Source organism: Galeopterus variegatus, unplaced genomic scaffold (genome assembly GCF_000696425.1).
Source record: "Galeopterus variegatus unplaced genomic scaffold, G_variegatus-3.0.2 Scaffold1274, whole genome shotgun sequence".
Classification (NCBI taxonomy): domain Eukaryota; kingdom Metazoa; phylum Chordata; class Mammalia; order Dermoptera; family Cynocephalidae; genus Galeopterus; species Galeopterus variegatus.
The window spans coordinates 318,525-331,631 of NW_007727385.1; the positions used below are offsets into that span (position 1 = coordinate 318,525).

General features: G+C 50.2%; 1 protein-coding gene across 1 annotated transcript; it reads left to right on the forward strand.

The window, feature by feature from the left end:
* The first annotated feature begins 3,281 nt into the window (after positions 1–3,281).
* On the forward strand, positions 3,282–12,920 carry LOC103593093 (chromosome unknown open reading frame, human C19orf81). The gene is made up of 5 exons (XM_008576022.1): positions 3,282–3,345; positions 10,035–10,107; positions 10,208–10,328; positions 11,559–11,698; positions 12,320–12,920. Exons 1-5 carry the CDS (start codon positions 3,282–3,284, stop codon positions 12,513–12,515), a joined length of 594 nt encoding a protein of 197 aa, XP_008574244.1. The 3' UTR covers positions 12,516–12,920.
* Positions 12,921–13,107: the final 187 nt, after the last annotated feature.

Sequence of the window (13,107 nt, forward strand, 5' to 3'; positions counted from 1 at the left end):
TGGATGGGTAAATGCTGGAGAGACAAATGAGGGGATGGATGGTTGAATGAGTGGATGGTTGGATGGTTGGATGGATGCTGGAGAAATAGATAAAGGGATAGGCGGATGGATGAGTGAATAAATGAGTTTGCACGAATACCTGCAGATTCACACACATATGTGCCAGGAAATAGATGCAGACACACACCCAGAGACATGCACACGTGTGCAAACACAGATTCACCTCTTCTCCTGCTGCTCTCCCTGGAGAGAGCAAACACTGAAGTAGGCCAAGCTGGCAGGGGCTGTGTGGACAGGGACGGGGGAATGCAAACCCTCCAACCAGGGCTGCAACCAGCCCTACTCCCACTGCAGCACTGACATCATTTCTGGAATTGGAGGAAAATGCTGAGTCAGGGATTTGTGTCCCAGGTTGGGTGCCAGGCCAGGAAGTGGGACAGGCACGAGAGAGAGAGAAAGAGAGGGAGAGGGAGATGAAGATAGAGACACACAGAAAGGTATAGAGATGCAGAGGGTGAGAGATGGAGACTTAGAAAGATGCTCATTTAAGCACCAACAGCCCTTGAAGATAACATTATTGGTAAGAGATGAGGAAACTGAGGCTCAGAGAGGAAAAGACATTTGCCTCAGGTCGCAGTCTGGGTGTGGCATTTGAGGCTGGTCTGTTTCACCCCGAAGCTCTTCTTCACCCTATGCTGCCTCATGAGGACCAGGATGAACAGGGCACTCAGAGTTGGTGGCTTCTGAGTGTGGGTCACAGAGATAGAAGGAAACAGTCACTCCTTTATTCATTTAACCCACATGTCCTGACCTTCCCTGAGGCCTGGCTCTGTGTGGAGCAATGCTGGAGAGATGAGTCAAGAAGCAAATCCCTGAACAAGATGGATGTGGGGACAGTGCTCAGAGGCCTGGAAAAGGAGCAGAAAAGAACAGGCAGAGGGAGGAGACAGAAAGCACAAGTGGTAGGAGGAGGAGTCGGAGAAGGCTTCCTGGACAAGGGGGCGTTTTATTTTTTTAAAAGATGACTGATAAGGGGATCTTAACCCTTGACTCGGTGTTGTCAGCACCACGCTCACCCAGTGAACTAACCAGCCATCCCTATATGGGATCCGAACCCGTGGCCTTGGTGTTATCAGCACCGCACTCTCCCGAGTGAGTCACGGGCTGGCCCTAGAAGGGGGCATTTTAGCTTCTTATTAAAGGATGAGGGCATCTGGGGCATGGGGAAAAGGGGTGGTTGGAAGAGCATTCCAGGCAGAAGGGGCAGTGTGTGGAAAGAGTGAAGGTAGGAATGTGGTGAGATATGTGGGAGGGATTAATTAAATTAAATAATAAAGAGTGGCTGGAGAATGTTTGAAGGGGTGAGGTGGAGCTAGATCAGGCAGATCTTAAATGCCCAGCTAAGGGGCTAAAACATTGTCCAAGAGCACTGGGGAGCCATGGGAGGGCTGCAGGCAGGGAAGAGACAGAGGCAGCTCTGGGTGCAGAAAGGCCCCTCAGGAGCCTTGCCTGTGGGAAAGGAATGAGGGGAAGAGACTGGAGGATGAGAGGACAAGACGGAGGCTGGGACAAGGGTCCAGGCAGGAGAGGATGAAGCCTGAGTGCATGCCAGGGATAGGGCATGAAGAGGAAGGAGAAGAAAGAGGTGAGAGGCAGAAAGGATAGAGCTTGGGGACTGATGGGCTGTGAGGATTAGGTGTCACTGAGGTCAGGGGAATCAAAGATGTCCCCCATCCTGCAGAGATGGAATTGGCAACTAAAAGAGGAGAAGGACAAATGGTTGGGAGAGAAAGAGATGTGAAGATGCCGGAAGAGAGTCAGGGCCACAGAACTGCGTGAGACTACGCAAGCTGGACTGTTTGAATTGCCAGTAACAGAAACTCAAACAGAATTGACTGAAGCACAAGAAGGAATTTATTGGGTGGATGACGGCTACAGGTACAGCTACGTCTGGGTGTCCCATCATCACCAGGAATCTGACTGTGTTTTGGGGGCTCTGCTTTTTGGGGTCTTTGCTCTTAGGGAAGCTCTCTCTCTGCCTGGTGACGTGGTGTCCCCCAGCAGCTCCCACCATGGCTCAGCTCTGACCAGCCTAGCAACCTCAGTGGAAAGAGAAAGATCCTCTCTTCTAACAGTAAAAGTTCGAGGGTTGACTCTGTAGCCTAGATTGACTCTTAAGCTTGTTCCTGAACAAATGACTGAGGAAATCAAGGTGCTACTACCTAGAAAGCAGGAAACTGATGCTTAGCAAACAGGAACAATAGATAGTCGAGGCAGAGACCATCCGGAAGTAAAGAGAAAGGGAATGAAACAGAGATACAAGTAGCAGAGACAGAGACTAGGAGGACAGATGGGACTAAGGAAGAGACCAGCCTCCTCTCCTCTCCCACAGCTCCTGCTGAGAGCTCTGCAGACACAGAGGAAGGGAGGTCCAATGGACACCTATGTGGCCAGACCCCTTCCCTCTAGCACTTGAGATCCAGAAGCCCCCAGACCCAGGACTCCAGGCCCCTAGCCCCTCCCCCCCCGAAGTCCCATGGCAACCAGGCCCCCTGCCCACCTTCCCCTCCCCCATAGAGAATCCAGTTTCTGTTTGAATCTTGCCTGTGTCTAAGCAGTTCCTATGTGAGATAGGGATGAGCGGAGGGCAAGTGGGAACAGACAGGGGATGACAGAGGGACAGGGACCCAGGAGGGCAGCAGAGGCAGCTATGAGAGGAGAGAGATGGAGAAGGAAGACTGGGGAGGGATGGGGAGAGAGGTAGGGATGCTGAGAGAGGGTGACAGGGTTAGAGAGAGGCAGAAAACTAGGAAGAGAGGGAGGGAAGGGGGGCTGGGGAGATGCTGAGGAAACTGATGGAGGAGACTGAGGAGACAGTGCGAGGGAGGAGAGAAGTGGGGAAGAAAAGGGCAGAGAAACCAAGAGAAAGAGTGGAGGAGAGATGGGGAGGGAGGGAGGGAGGGAGGGGGGCAGAGAGATGGGTTCAGAGCGAGGAAGAGAGGTGGAGAGAGAGGTGCGGGGAAAGAAACTCAAGGAGACGGCGAGAGATCAGGGGAGAAACAGGGAAATGGGAAAAAACTAACTGGGGCCCACAGGGCGCCCCTGAGATTAGGGGAACCCGGGTCACCATGTGGTCCCAGCCTTCCAGTTCTGTACTTTTCCCCGGGCGCTTCAAAGAGGAGGAGGAGGAGGCAGCAGCAGGGAGAAGGGGCTGGGGTGGGTGTCCCAGTCAGAACCCCTCTTGCCACCCTCCTGAGACGTCCCCCACCTGCCTTCCCAGGATGCAGCACGAGGTGGAGCCCCTGTGCTCCCCGACCATGGGCAACCCCTTGCACAAGGAGGCAGGTACTGAGCTGTTTGTGCGTGCGTGTGTTTCGGTGGGGGTCGGGGCACGGATTGCCTTCCTCCAGGCATTGTGTGGTAGCCCTGGTTTGCAGTGTGACCTTAAGTGAGTCTCTGGCATTCTAAAGTGAGAGCCACCCCAGACTCTCATAGTCACCAGATTCCTGCAGAGTGATCCTTTGGACCACAAACTACACTTCCCACGAGCCTCTGCGGTTCCCTGGCCAATACTCTGACCCTGAACTACTTTTCCCATGAACCTCTGGGGCCCTAACTCCTCCGTGGCCATTATCCTCTGGGTTGTTCACTTAGACCCCCCTACTCTCCTTGTCTCCCACACTGAACTGAGCATCTTCCCCTAAAGCTGCTTTTTCCCTCCCCAGTTCCATTTTCAAATGGCCACACCATCAACCCAGCCACTGGGCTAGACCCTAGGTGCCATCTCTTCCCACACACCCCATTCATTCCCATCAGTCCCCATCTTCCTGCCCTTTGACTCTCTCACTCTCTCCGCCCGGTGCTTTCCTCTCGATCCCCACAGCCCGGGCTTGGGTCTTGTTCTCTTCCACGTGAACCCTCTCCTCACCTCCTCCTTGGTCTCCACTTTCTCCCATCCAGTCCATCCCCCACGTGGCTCCAGAGGGGTCTTTCTGACATCTGGCGCTGACCTTGGCTGTCCGTCGCTCACAGCCTCCCTGACTTCCCAGCACCTCAGCCTGGCTTTCTAGACCCTGTGTGGTCTGCCTCCTGCTGACTTCAGGCTCCTACACCAGGAGTCCCTGCTTGCTCTCTGTGCTTTAGTACAGTTCATGCATTCACTCATTCACTGTTTGTTGAGAAATATCTCGGTGAGGATGCATGTGGCTGCAGCTAATACAAAACTGGACTTAGTGTAGTGTAAAGAATAGGAATGTCATTATTTCACACCAAAAGTAACCCAGAAGTGTGGGGGTGGGATGGGGGGTTTGGTCGAGAAAGTAGTCATTGAGTAGGTAGATGTCATTGAGTACCCAGTTTGTATCTCCCAGCTTTTTGGTCTGCAATACCGTACACCAGCTGCTTACCTCATGGTCACAAGGTGGCTGCCACAATTCTAGGCATCACTTCCAGAGGTCTTCATTCTTAGACCCTCCCCTGCCCCCCACCAAGTGACCTCTCCTCACATCTTATTGACCAGCACTGTCATCTGCCCACCTCTACCTGGCAAGAGGAATGGAATTGTCATGATTATTTTAGTCAGGTGTCCTCAACTCTGGCTGCACATCAGGTGGAAGCATTTAAAGTAAACAAACAAACAAACAAACAAACAAACAAAACAACCCATACCTAATTCCATCTCATATCCCATTTAACAAGACTCTGGGATTGGGACCCTCCCATCTGTATTTTTTGAATGCTTTCCAGGTGGTTCTGCTGAACAGCAAGAGTTGGGATGCATTAAACTGGATGGGTATACCTGAGGGAACAGGGGATGAGTCAGCGTCCCCTGAGTCACGTAGGTGAGGAATGTACCTTCCCCAAATAGGGAAGAAGGATGGGACTGGGTACGGGGGTCTTCTCTCTAGGTGTCTGCTATAAGCACCTGCTTTGTGCCAGGTGCTATGCAAGTTAAAGCAAATTCCCTGGTGGCAAAACAGGCATTGTTTCTCTGCCGTCAGGTCTCTTTTGGTGTCTTTGAACGCATCTTTCCTTTGGTAACCCCCACCCCATACCATCTCTCACCTAGGCTGAGTTACCCACATGATAAATATAATTTATGTATATCTCCAGAAAAGTGTTTTTTTTTTTTTTTTTTTTTTTTGTGGCTGTCCAGTACAGGGATCCAAATCCTTGACCTTGGTGTTATAATACCACACTTTAACCAACCTAGCTAACAAGCCAGCCCTCCAGAAATTTGCGTGGAATTGAGTCGACCAGTTGTCTGGTGTTGTAGACCAACATTTGTTCATTCTGATTTTGCTGTTTTCTTTGTGGTGTTTTGGAACCAATACCATTTTAGTTTATAAGGTTGCGAACTTGAGCATAGGCCATTAGAAAGCCCATGGGCCCCAAGCATTTTGCCTGTAGTGCCTAATGGATGAAATGACCCAGCCTGTTCTCATGCAGGGAGGGCAGACAAAAACCATGCCATCCCACAAATAATTAATAATCCATAGTTGCGATAAACACTCCTTAGTCGTCAGGCAGAGGAGAATTCTGGGAAGTTCCTGCAGATAACCTTGTTCTCTTTTGCTTAAAGGCCTTGGCTCATGCCGGCCCTTCTGCATAAAACATCTGTCTCCCTGCGATCTCTTTATATGGCAAACTCGTTCTTACCCCTTAGGTCTCACTGTGGACAACACTTCCTCTAGAGAGCCTTCCCTGATTGCCCCCCGACTGGGCTTTCCCTCTACCTTGTTACCCCTCCATTGAAGCACATATCGCCTTTTACAATGACTGTCTGTCACACCAGAGTGGGAGTTCTTGAAGGCCAGGGCTGAGTCTCATTCATCTCTCCATCCCCAGCTTCCTCCAAGGAACACAGGAGGCTTCCAAGATGCCTGTTAAAGTTTGAAATTGTTGTGTTTACTCAATTATTCAATAAGTACCTAATTGTAAATTTATACTTTTATTAGCAGTTACACATATACATTTAAACAATTAAAATCATTGTTTTAATTAATTAATTAATCAATCAATTATTGATGACTGGTAAGGGAATCTTAACCCTTGACTTGGTATTGTCAGCACCACACTCTCCCAAGTGAGCCATGGGCCAGCCCTCATTGTTTTAATTTAGAAATGTTATTTCTAATGTCATATTTCAAGAGAAACTGTTGTATTCACATTTTTTCACATGCATCTTTGACAGTGTTGCTAGAGTCACTTTTTGAGTCATTTAACACACTTTTCCAGGGTATAAATTTTTATTTCTAAGTTATTTGTGATAGAAATGTAAAGGATTTTTTTAATTGAAATTTTCAAACATACACAAAAATAGAGACAATGGTATAATGAACCCACAAGTCACAATGCCTAGTTTCAATAACTATTGATAGTTTGTGGGGGGGAGGGTAGTGCCTACCTCCCCCCCACTTTTGGAGGGAACATTCTTTTTTTTTTTTTCCCTTTTTTTTGTGTCCGGCAACGGATCGCAACCCTCAGTGTCACGCCCGTACCGGACCGGGACCGGCAACGGGATCGCAACCCTCGGCGTTGCGCCCGCACCTCGCTCAGCCAGTGAGCGGGAACCGGTCTGTATGTGGGATCCGAACCCTTGGTGGGAGCGCCGCCACGCTCCCAAGTGGCGCACTGTAGCAGTGCGCCACCAGGCCGGCCCTGGAGGGAACATTCTATAGGAAAAATTTGTTTTAAAGAAATTTGTAGGGCCGGCTCCATGGCTCACTCGGGAGAGTGTGGCGCTGGGAGCGCCAAGGCCACGGGTTCGGACCCTATATAGGGATGGCCGGTGCGCTCACCGGCTGAGCGTGGTGTGGACCACACCATGCTGAGGGTTGCGATCCCCTTACTGGTCAGAAGAAAAAAAAAAGAAAAAAAGAAATTTGTAGACACAATTGCATTTCTACCTCAATATCATCTCTCTAATTGCTGGGGATTTAAAAAAATACATACTACTGTGCCATAATTATCCCTAACAAAATTAACAATTATTCTTGAATATTGCTTCATACCTAGTACATATTTACATTATCTCAAAAATTTATTTTTCACAGTTGCTTTGTTTGAATTAGGACCCAAACAAGGTTTACACATTGCATTTGATAGTTATTTCCCTCCAGGCTTTATTCAATAAATACTAGAGACCAGCTATGTGCCCAAAGCTTTGCCAGATGCTAGGGCAAAAAGAGAAGCCCCTGCCCTCATCTTGCTCACAAGATTTGGGGGAGAGGGATTGTAATTGAGGAATCATGGAAATAAAGGTAAAGTTGCAACCGTGATGAGAGCAAATGCATGGTGCTATGATTATGTCCATAACAGGGAACTCTTCAGTAGACACTCAGGGAGACTCGGTTAGCTAAGTGAGGAGGAAGAGAGTTCCACATGGAGTTACAGCATGTGCCAAGGTCCTGTGATAGGAGAGAGATCATAGATAGTTCAAGTCACAGAAAAAGAGTGTTTCTGGAATGTAACAAGGAGGACGATGGTGCCTGATGAGGCTTAGGACATCGGCAGGATCTGATCATGCGAGGTCTTGTGGGCCACAGGGAGGACTTTGGACTTCATTTATCCCAAGAACAATCAGAAGTCCTGGAAGGGTTTTGAGGAAAGGGGCCATACAATCAGATCTACATTTCGAAATGCTACCATAATGGGGTAACTGAACAGGGAGAGGAGTTAGGAGACTGCTGTCTAGACAAGAGTGGGGTGAGAGGAAGCAGATTGAGAACATGCCCTCTGGATCCAGATGCTTAGATTTTTATACTGATTCTATCAATTTGGGCTGTGTGACCTCAGGCAAGTCACTTAACCTCTCTGTGCTTCTGTTTCAACGTTTTTTAAATGACTACCTCAGAAGGTTGTGGTAAGGATGCAATGAAGAGTACTTTTAAAAGTACTTGGCACAAAGAAGGGACCGTAGCATAGCACATAATTGTTGTTATTATTAAGTAGACATATTTGAGAAAGAGACTACTGGGTTTGAGGGATAGGAGGCCAGTATGGCTGGAAGAAAATAATTAGGGGTGAACAGGGGTTAACAGGGGTAACCACAGGCAGAGTAGATGCTTCTCAAAGGGGATTTTGTTAATATGCAGATTCTAATTCTGTAGGTCTAGGGTGAGCTCTGAAATGCTGCACTTCAAACAATGTCCCCAGATCATACATTGAAGAGCCAGTGTCCACCACAGTAAGGACTTTATCCTGAAGGCAAATGGAAGCTTCTGGTGGCTTGTAAGCATTGGGTACTGAAGTGAAGAGCTCACCCCAGCTGCCCTGGGGAAACTGATGGGAGGCAGGAGATCAGGGAACAGAGAGAGGTACTTAACTATGGTAGAGACTAAGCTGTGTTGACATCCTGAAGTCAAAAACCACCAGGAGCACACCTGTGGCAGAGGTGTGCTAGAGTCAGCCTCATGACTGATTCTTGAATTTTGCAAGTTAGTCGTTGAAACTGTTGATAGCAAGAAATTGGCCATAGTGGGAGTATAGACACCATAAAAATTGGCAAATGCTACAAGTGTGTGATTGTGTGTGCACGTGTGTGTGTGAGACAGCAAGAGAGTGAGAGCCTGTTGTTAGATATATGCCAGCACACCACTACCTATAGTTAAACAAAGGCGACGTTATTGACTTGTAATGAGGAATACTGCACACATACAACATCTCGGTACAAGGTTGTCAGCAAGGACTTACTGCAGGAGTTCAACTGCATCAGGTGACTTTGGGGAGGGTTCGGAGAAGTGGGGCTTTGCTCTGGATTGGATGCAGGCAGGAAGCAGGGCTAAGTCCATGTCTGGGTGTCTTTATCTTATCCAGAGGAAAAAGGAGTAAATGGAGCAAATGCAATGGTTAGTTAAGCAGCTGTCAACTCTGAGCAAGGAAGAGGTGTCTGGTCATTTTTGTGGTTTGCACAATGTTTGCGTTTTGTTGTGCTGAGACATGATTTGGAAGTGGCCTTGCTTTTGTTTCAGTCTATGAAGGTGACAGTGCCCCTGCTTGATGTTGGTGTTTTGGGAAATTGTTTATTCCCAGCAGGAGAGCACCAGGGCCTGGCTGTCAGGGCTGCTTTTCTCTCTTTCAGTTGCTGTAACAAAGAGACCCCAAAACATAATAGCATAAAAAAGACAGAAGTTTATTTCTCTCCTGCGTAATGGGAGGCAGGTAGTCCAGGCTGGTGGGACATCTTGGCTCCACAAGATGATTCAGGGACACAGCATTGTGTTTCTGTATTGTTGCTCACCATATACTAGCATGGTTGAAGTTGGGTTATTGCTACATCCACATTCCAGTCCGAGGGAAGGGGTGAAAAGCCTAAGACAAGCAATTTTCTTTTAAGCAAATGACTCCTAAATTGCACCCTTCACTCCCACTAGCACAACACTCCATTGGCGAGAACTTGGTCATGTGACCACATCTAGCTGCAAGGGAGGTTTGGAACTGTTGTTTCTAGCTGGGTAGCCGTGTGCTGCATAAGACTCTAGGGTTGTACAGGGAGGGGAAAATGGATTACATAGTATAACTAGCAGTCAGCCATAAGAGAGAGACCAGTTAGCTGATAGTGGGGTTGACAAGGGGCCAGATTTGAGAACTGTTATCAGTCAAGTTCCAATCAAGAGGCTAGTTCTGAGAGTGTTGGAAGAACTGCAAACTGGATTTGAATGTTATTAGTGGAATGAAGTGACGCGGCTGCTGTGAAGAAGCGTGGCTGGGGTGATTGGAAGAAGAAGCAAAAAGGAGTAAGTTGTTCAGCTTCCTCCTGCTTTGCAGTCTCCTCTGGAGCCCCCTTTAAGCTGAGCCTAATAGGAACCCAGCTGTTGAAGCAGAAAGGTGATTATAGAGTCCCAGCCCAGGCATCACAGAGCCAGTGTAGAAGGCTGGAGTTTGGAGCCGAGAGACAATAAATAGCTCAACACTGGTGTAGGAGCTATTCTAGTGGTGGCACGGACAGCGGACAGTGCTCAGTGATGCTCATTTAAGCTGAATCATAGCTGTGGAAGGCTCAGGGCAGCTGACATTGGGTTCTCCCTCCCTAGGACCCCTCCTTGCGGACCTGGAGATCCCTGAGGAGACGCAGGCTCGGAGCCTGGGCAGGCCTGTCAAGTCCTCGTGAGTGGCCTCTGGCCTCATGACCTCTGACCTCAGCTCCCCAAATGTGATGGCAGCGACCTCTGACATTGGGGTTTCTGCTTGCTCGCTCTCTCCCCAGGAAGCAGTACCTGCAGCAGGTCATTGCAGAATATGAGGCCCTGGACCGAGAGCTCCCGTGCATCCGGAAGTTCCCCACACCGCCTGCTGCCCAGCCCCTCTGTCTCTGCATGGAGTCCTCGGTGAGTGGCCCCCTGCTCCTGTGACTCCAGGCCCTTGGTTTCTGTACAGTTTGGGTGGGGTGGTAGAAAGGACACAGGCTCAGAAACCAGGCGGCCAGGGTTTAAATCCAGGCTCTGTGGTTTACCAGCTGGCCACCTGGACAGTTTGCTGAAAACTGACTGTGAATTTGTCAAAGGGGTAGTCATCAAATGTATCACTACTCATCCCAGAGGGAAGACCGAGGCGCAGAGAGAAGGGGAGACTGAGAAATAGAGATGGGGAGACTGAGGACAAAGAAAGTCTTACTAATCCATCCACTAAGAAATTCTGTAAAGTTTACAAATATAACAAAAACTCATTTTAAGAAGCCCATGTTTTTGACACATTCAGCAAACTAGTCCTTCAGTGTACGAATCCTCTGGCAATCCTTGCCCTCAATCAGAGGATGGATCTATTAGGGGACAAGTCACTCGATAATTATATGAGAAGAGCCGACGTTACTAGGGTGCTTACTGTATGCCAGGCACAAGCCTCTGAGGAGCCCCCTTAGCTAATCTGTGTGACTGTGTCCCAACTTTGTTTTAGAGACCAATCCCCACCCCCTCACTCTCCTTTGGGCCTTGGAGCAAGAGATCCTCCAGCCTCCCATCCCACCTCAACCAAGGCTTGCCTTTCTGGAGGTGGCCAATTTCATGATTTCATTTTAATTCCTCAGCAATTTTAGATGCTATGACAACTGCATATCACCTTCAACATGATAATCTTGTGCTGAAAATGTGGTTGGTAATCAGTATATGTTTCTGAATGTTAATAGGTTGACAAGACGTCAAAACCCTCTATGACCCTTACCTTTTGACAACTGAACGTTCCTTAAAATACTGATATGAATGCAAAAGGAAAAGTGTACAACTTAAATCCCTGCAGAAATCTTCAATAGCTTTTAGCACCATCCATTGCAGATGGCTGGAAAAGTTTTCGGTAGATTGGTAAAACTGGCTAAATTGGTGACTCATTCAGCCAACTGTTCATCGCCTTTTGGCAAATCGGCCTGGTGAGAATTTATTTTTTGAATAACCTAGCATGACAGTAGATGCTTTTCCACTGAGAGGTACCTGTCGTCTTCCCTTTGTCAAGAGCGACAAGACCCTGGGGTCGAGGGTGATCTCTGCCCCTCAGATGCCACCTGGGACTCTCGCAGGTGGTGACTTCTGAACCTGGACTGAACCCAGGCGTCTCTCCGTCTCCCCCAGGCCGAGGAGGATTTTACCCACCTGGAGGTGCTGGAGGCGCTCGAGGCAGAGTTGCCCGGGGCCATGGAGAGCGGGCGCGTGAGCAGCATCCGCTTTGAGAACATGAACGTCATCTGTGGGACTGCGGGCCGCCGGGACAGGCGAGCGCGGCGCAGGGGCGGGGCCTAGAGTCGAGGCAGTGAGGGGGCGGGGCCTGGAGCAACTAGATAAGAATGTGGTTGGTGTAATAGCGCTGAGGGGCGGGACGACGGCATCGTAAGAAGGGGCGGGGCCCGCTGGACTTAAAAGAGAAGGCGGGATTCGAAGTGAATGGGGAACCGGATTCGGAGTGAGCCAGATGGTGACATTGATACGCAAGACCGAGGTGTGGGGTCTGAGCCTGGAAAGGCAGCTACGAGGGGGCGGAGGGGACTGAGCACGTGGTAGAGGCAGGGCCAGGAGTAGTCGGGTGTGGATGGGCCCTGGAGAGCCTAGGTGAGGTTTGGGCCTTGGAGAGGCGGTTGGAGACGATGGAGCCTCGCCGGCCTGTGACTTGGAAGCAGAACACGGCTGTCAAGACGGAGCCTAGAATGACCCCCGGTGAAGGTCAGGGTACAGGTGGACCTCGGCGAAAGGGCAGGGCTGGAGTGGAGTTTAGGGACGGAGTGACGGATTAGAGGACGGTAGTTGGTACACAAACAGGAACGAGGTAGCGACGCTTCGGCAACCGAAGGTGGGGCCGAGACCACCAGCGAGATCCCTGCCGCTCCGCCCCTTCGCAGGTGGCTCATCACCGTTACGGACTTCCAGACTCGCTCGCGCCTGCTGCGCTCCGGGATCCGGCCCCGCGGGCGCCTGCACCGGCTGCTGCGGCACGACGAACTGCTGCTGGGCGATTACCGCCTGCACCTGCGGCGCTGCCAGGTCCGGCGGCGCATGCTCGAGGCCCTGGGGGCGGAGTCGACCGAGGAGGACTGACACGTGGGGCGGGCCCGGCTGCGCTTGCGCACCGCCCAGCTGCCGCGGGCGACCCACCCGAACCCCGCAGGAAAGGGGGCGCTGCCTCCCCAGGAAGGAGGCGGGGCCAGCTCGAGGGGGTGGATACTGTGAGTTTAATTATAAAGAATGACCTGGTACAAAAGCCATTTCTCTCTGCAAAATCTTGGTGGGGGGTCAGGGAGAGGGAGGTGATGGGGGTAGTGACGAGCCCCCACGTTATAATTCCGCCTCCCTAATCTTCCTGCAGTCCTTGCAGGTGGACGCCTGGGTCCCAGTACTTTGAGGGGTGAACTGAGGCCTGGGAAAGGGAAGACCCGGGCGCCGGGGCTTTCAACGCGCGCCATCCCTGTCTCAGCGAGACCCAGACGTGCTCATTCGCCCCCTTTTCTTCCCCCTCACACCCCCTTGGAAGACAATTCTCGGGCTTTTATTTCAGGTTTTTTTTTTTTTTTCTGGGTTTTGTTTGTGTGTGTTCTAGGGGTTTTGTTTTCTGTACTTTTTCTTTTGCTATCGTTCCTTTTTGCTTTGTCTCTCCTCTCCACCCCGCCCCGCCCCCCATCCAGTCCCTCCA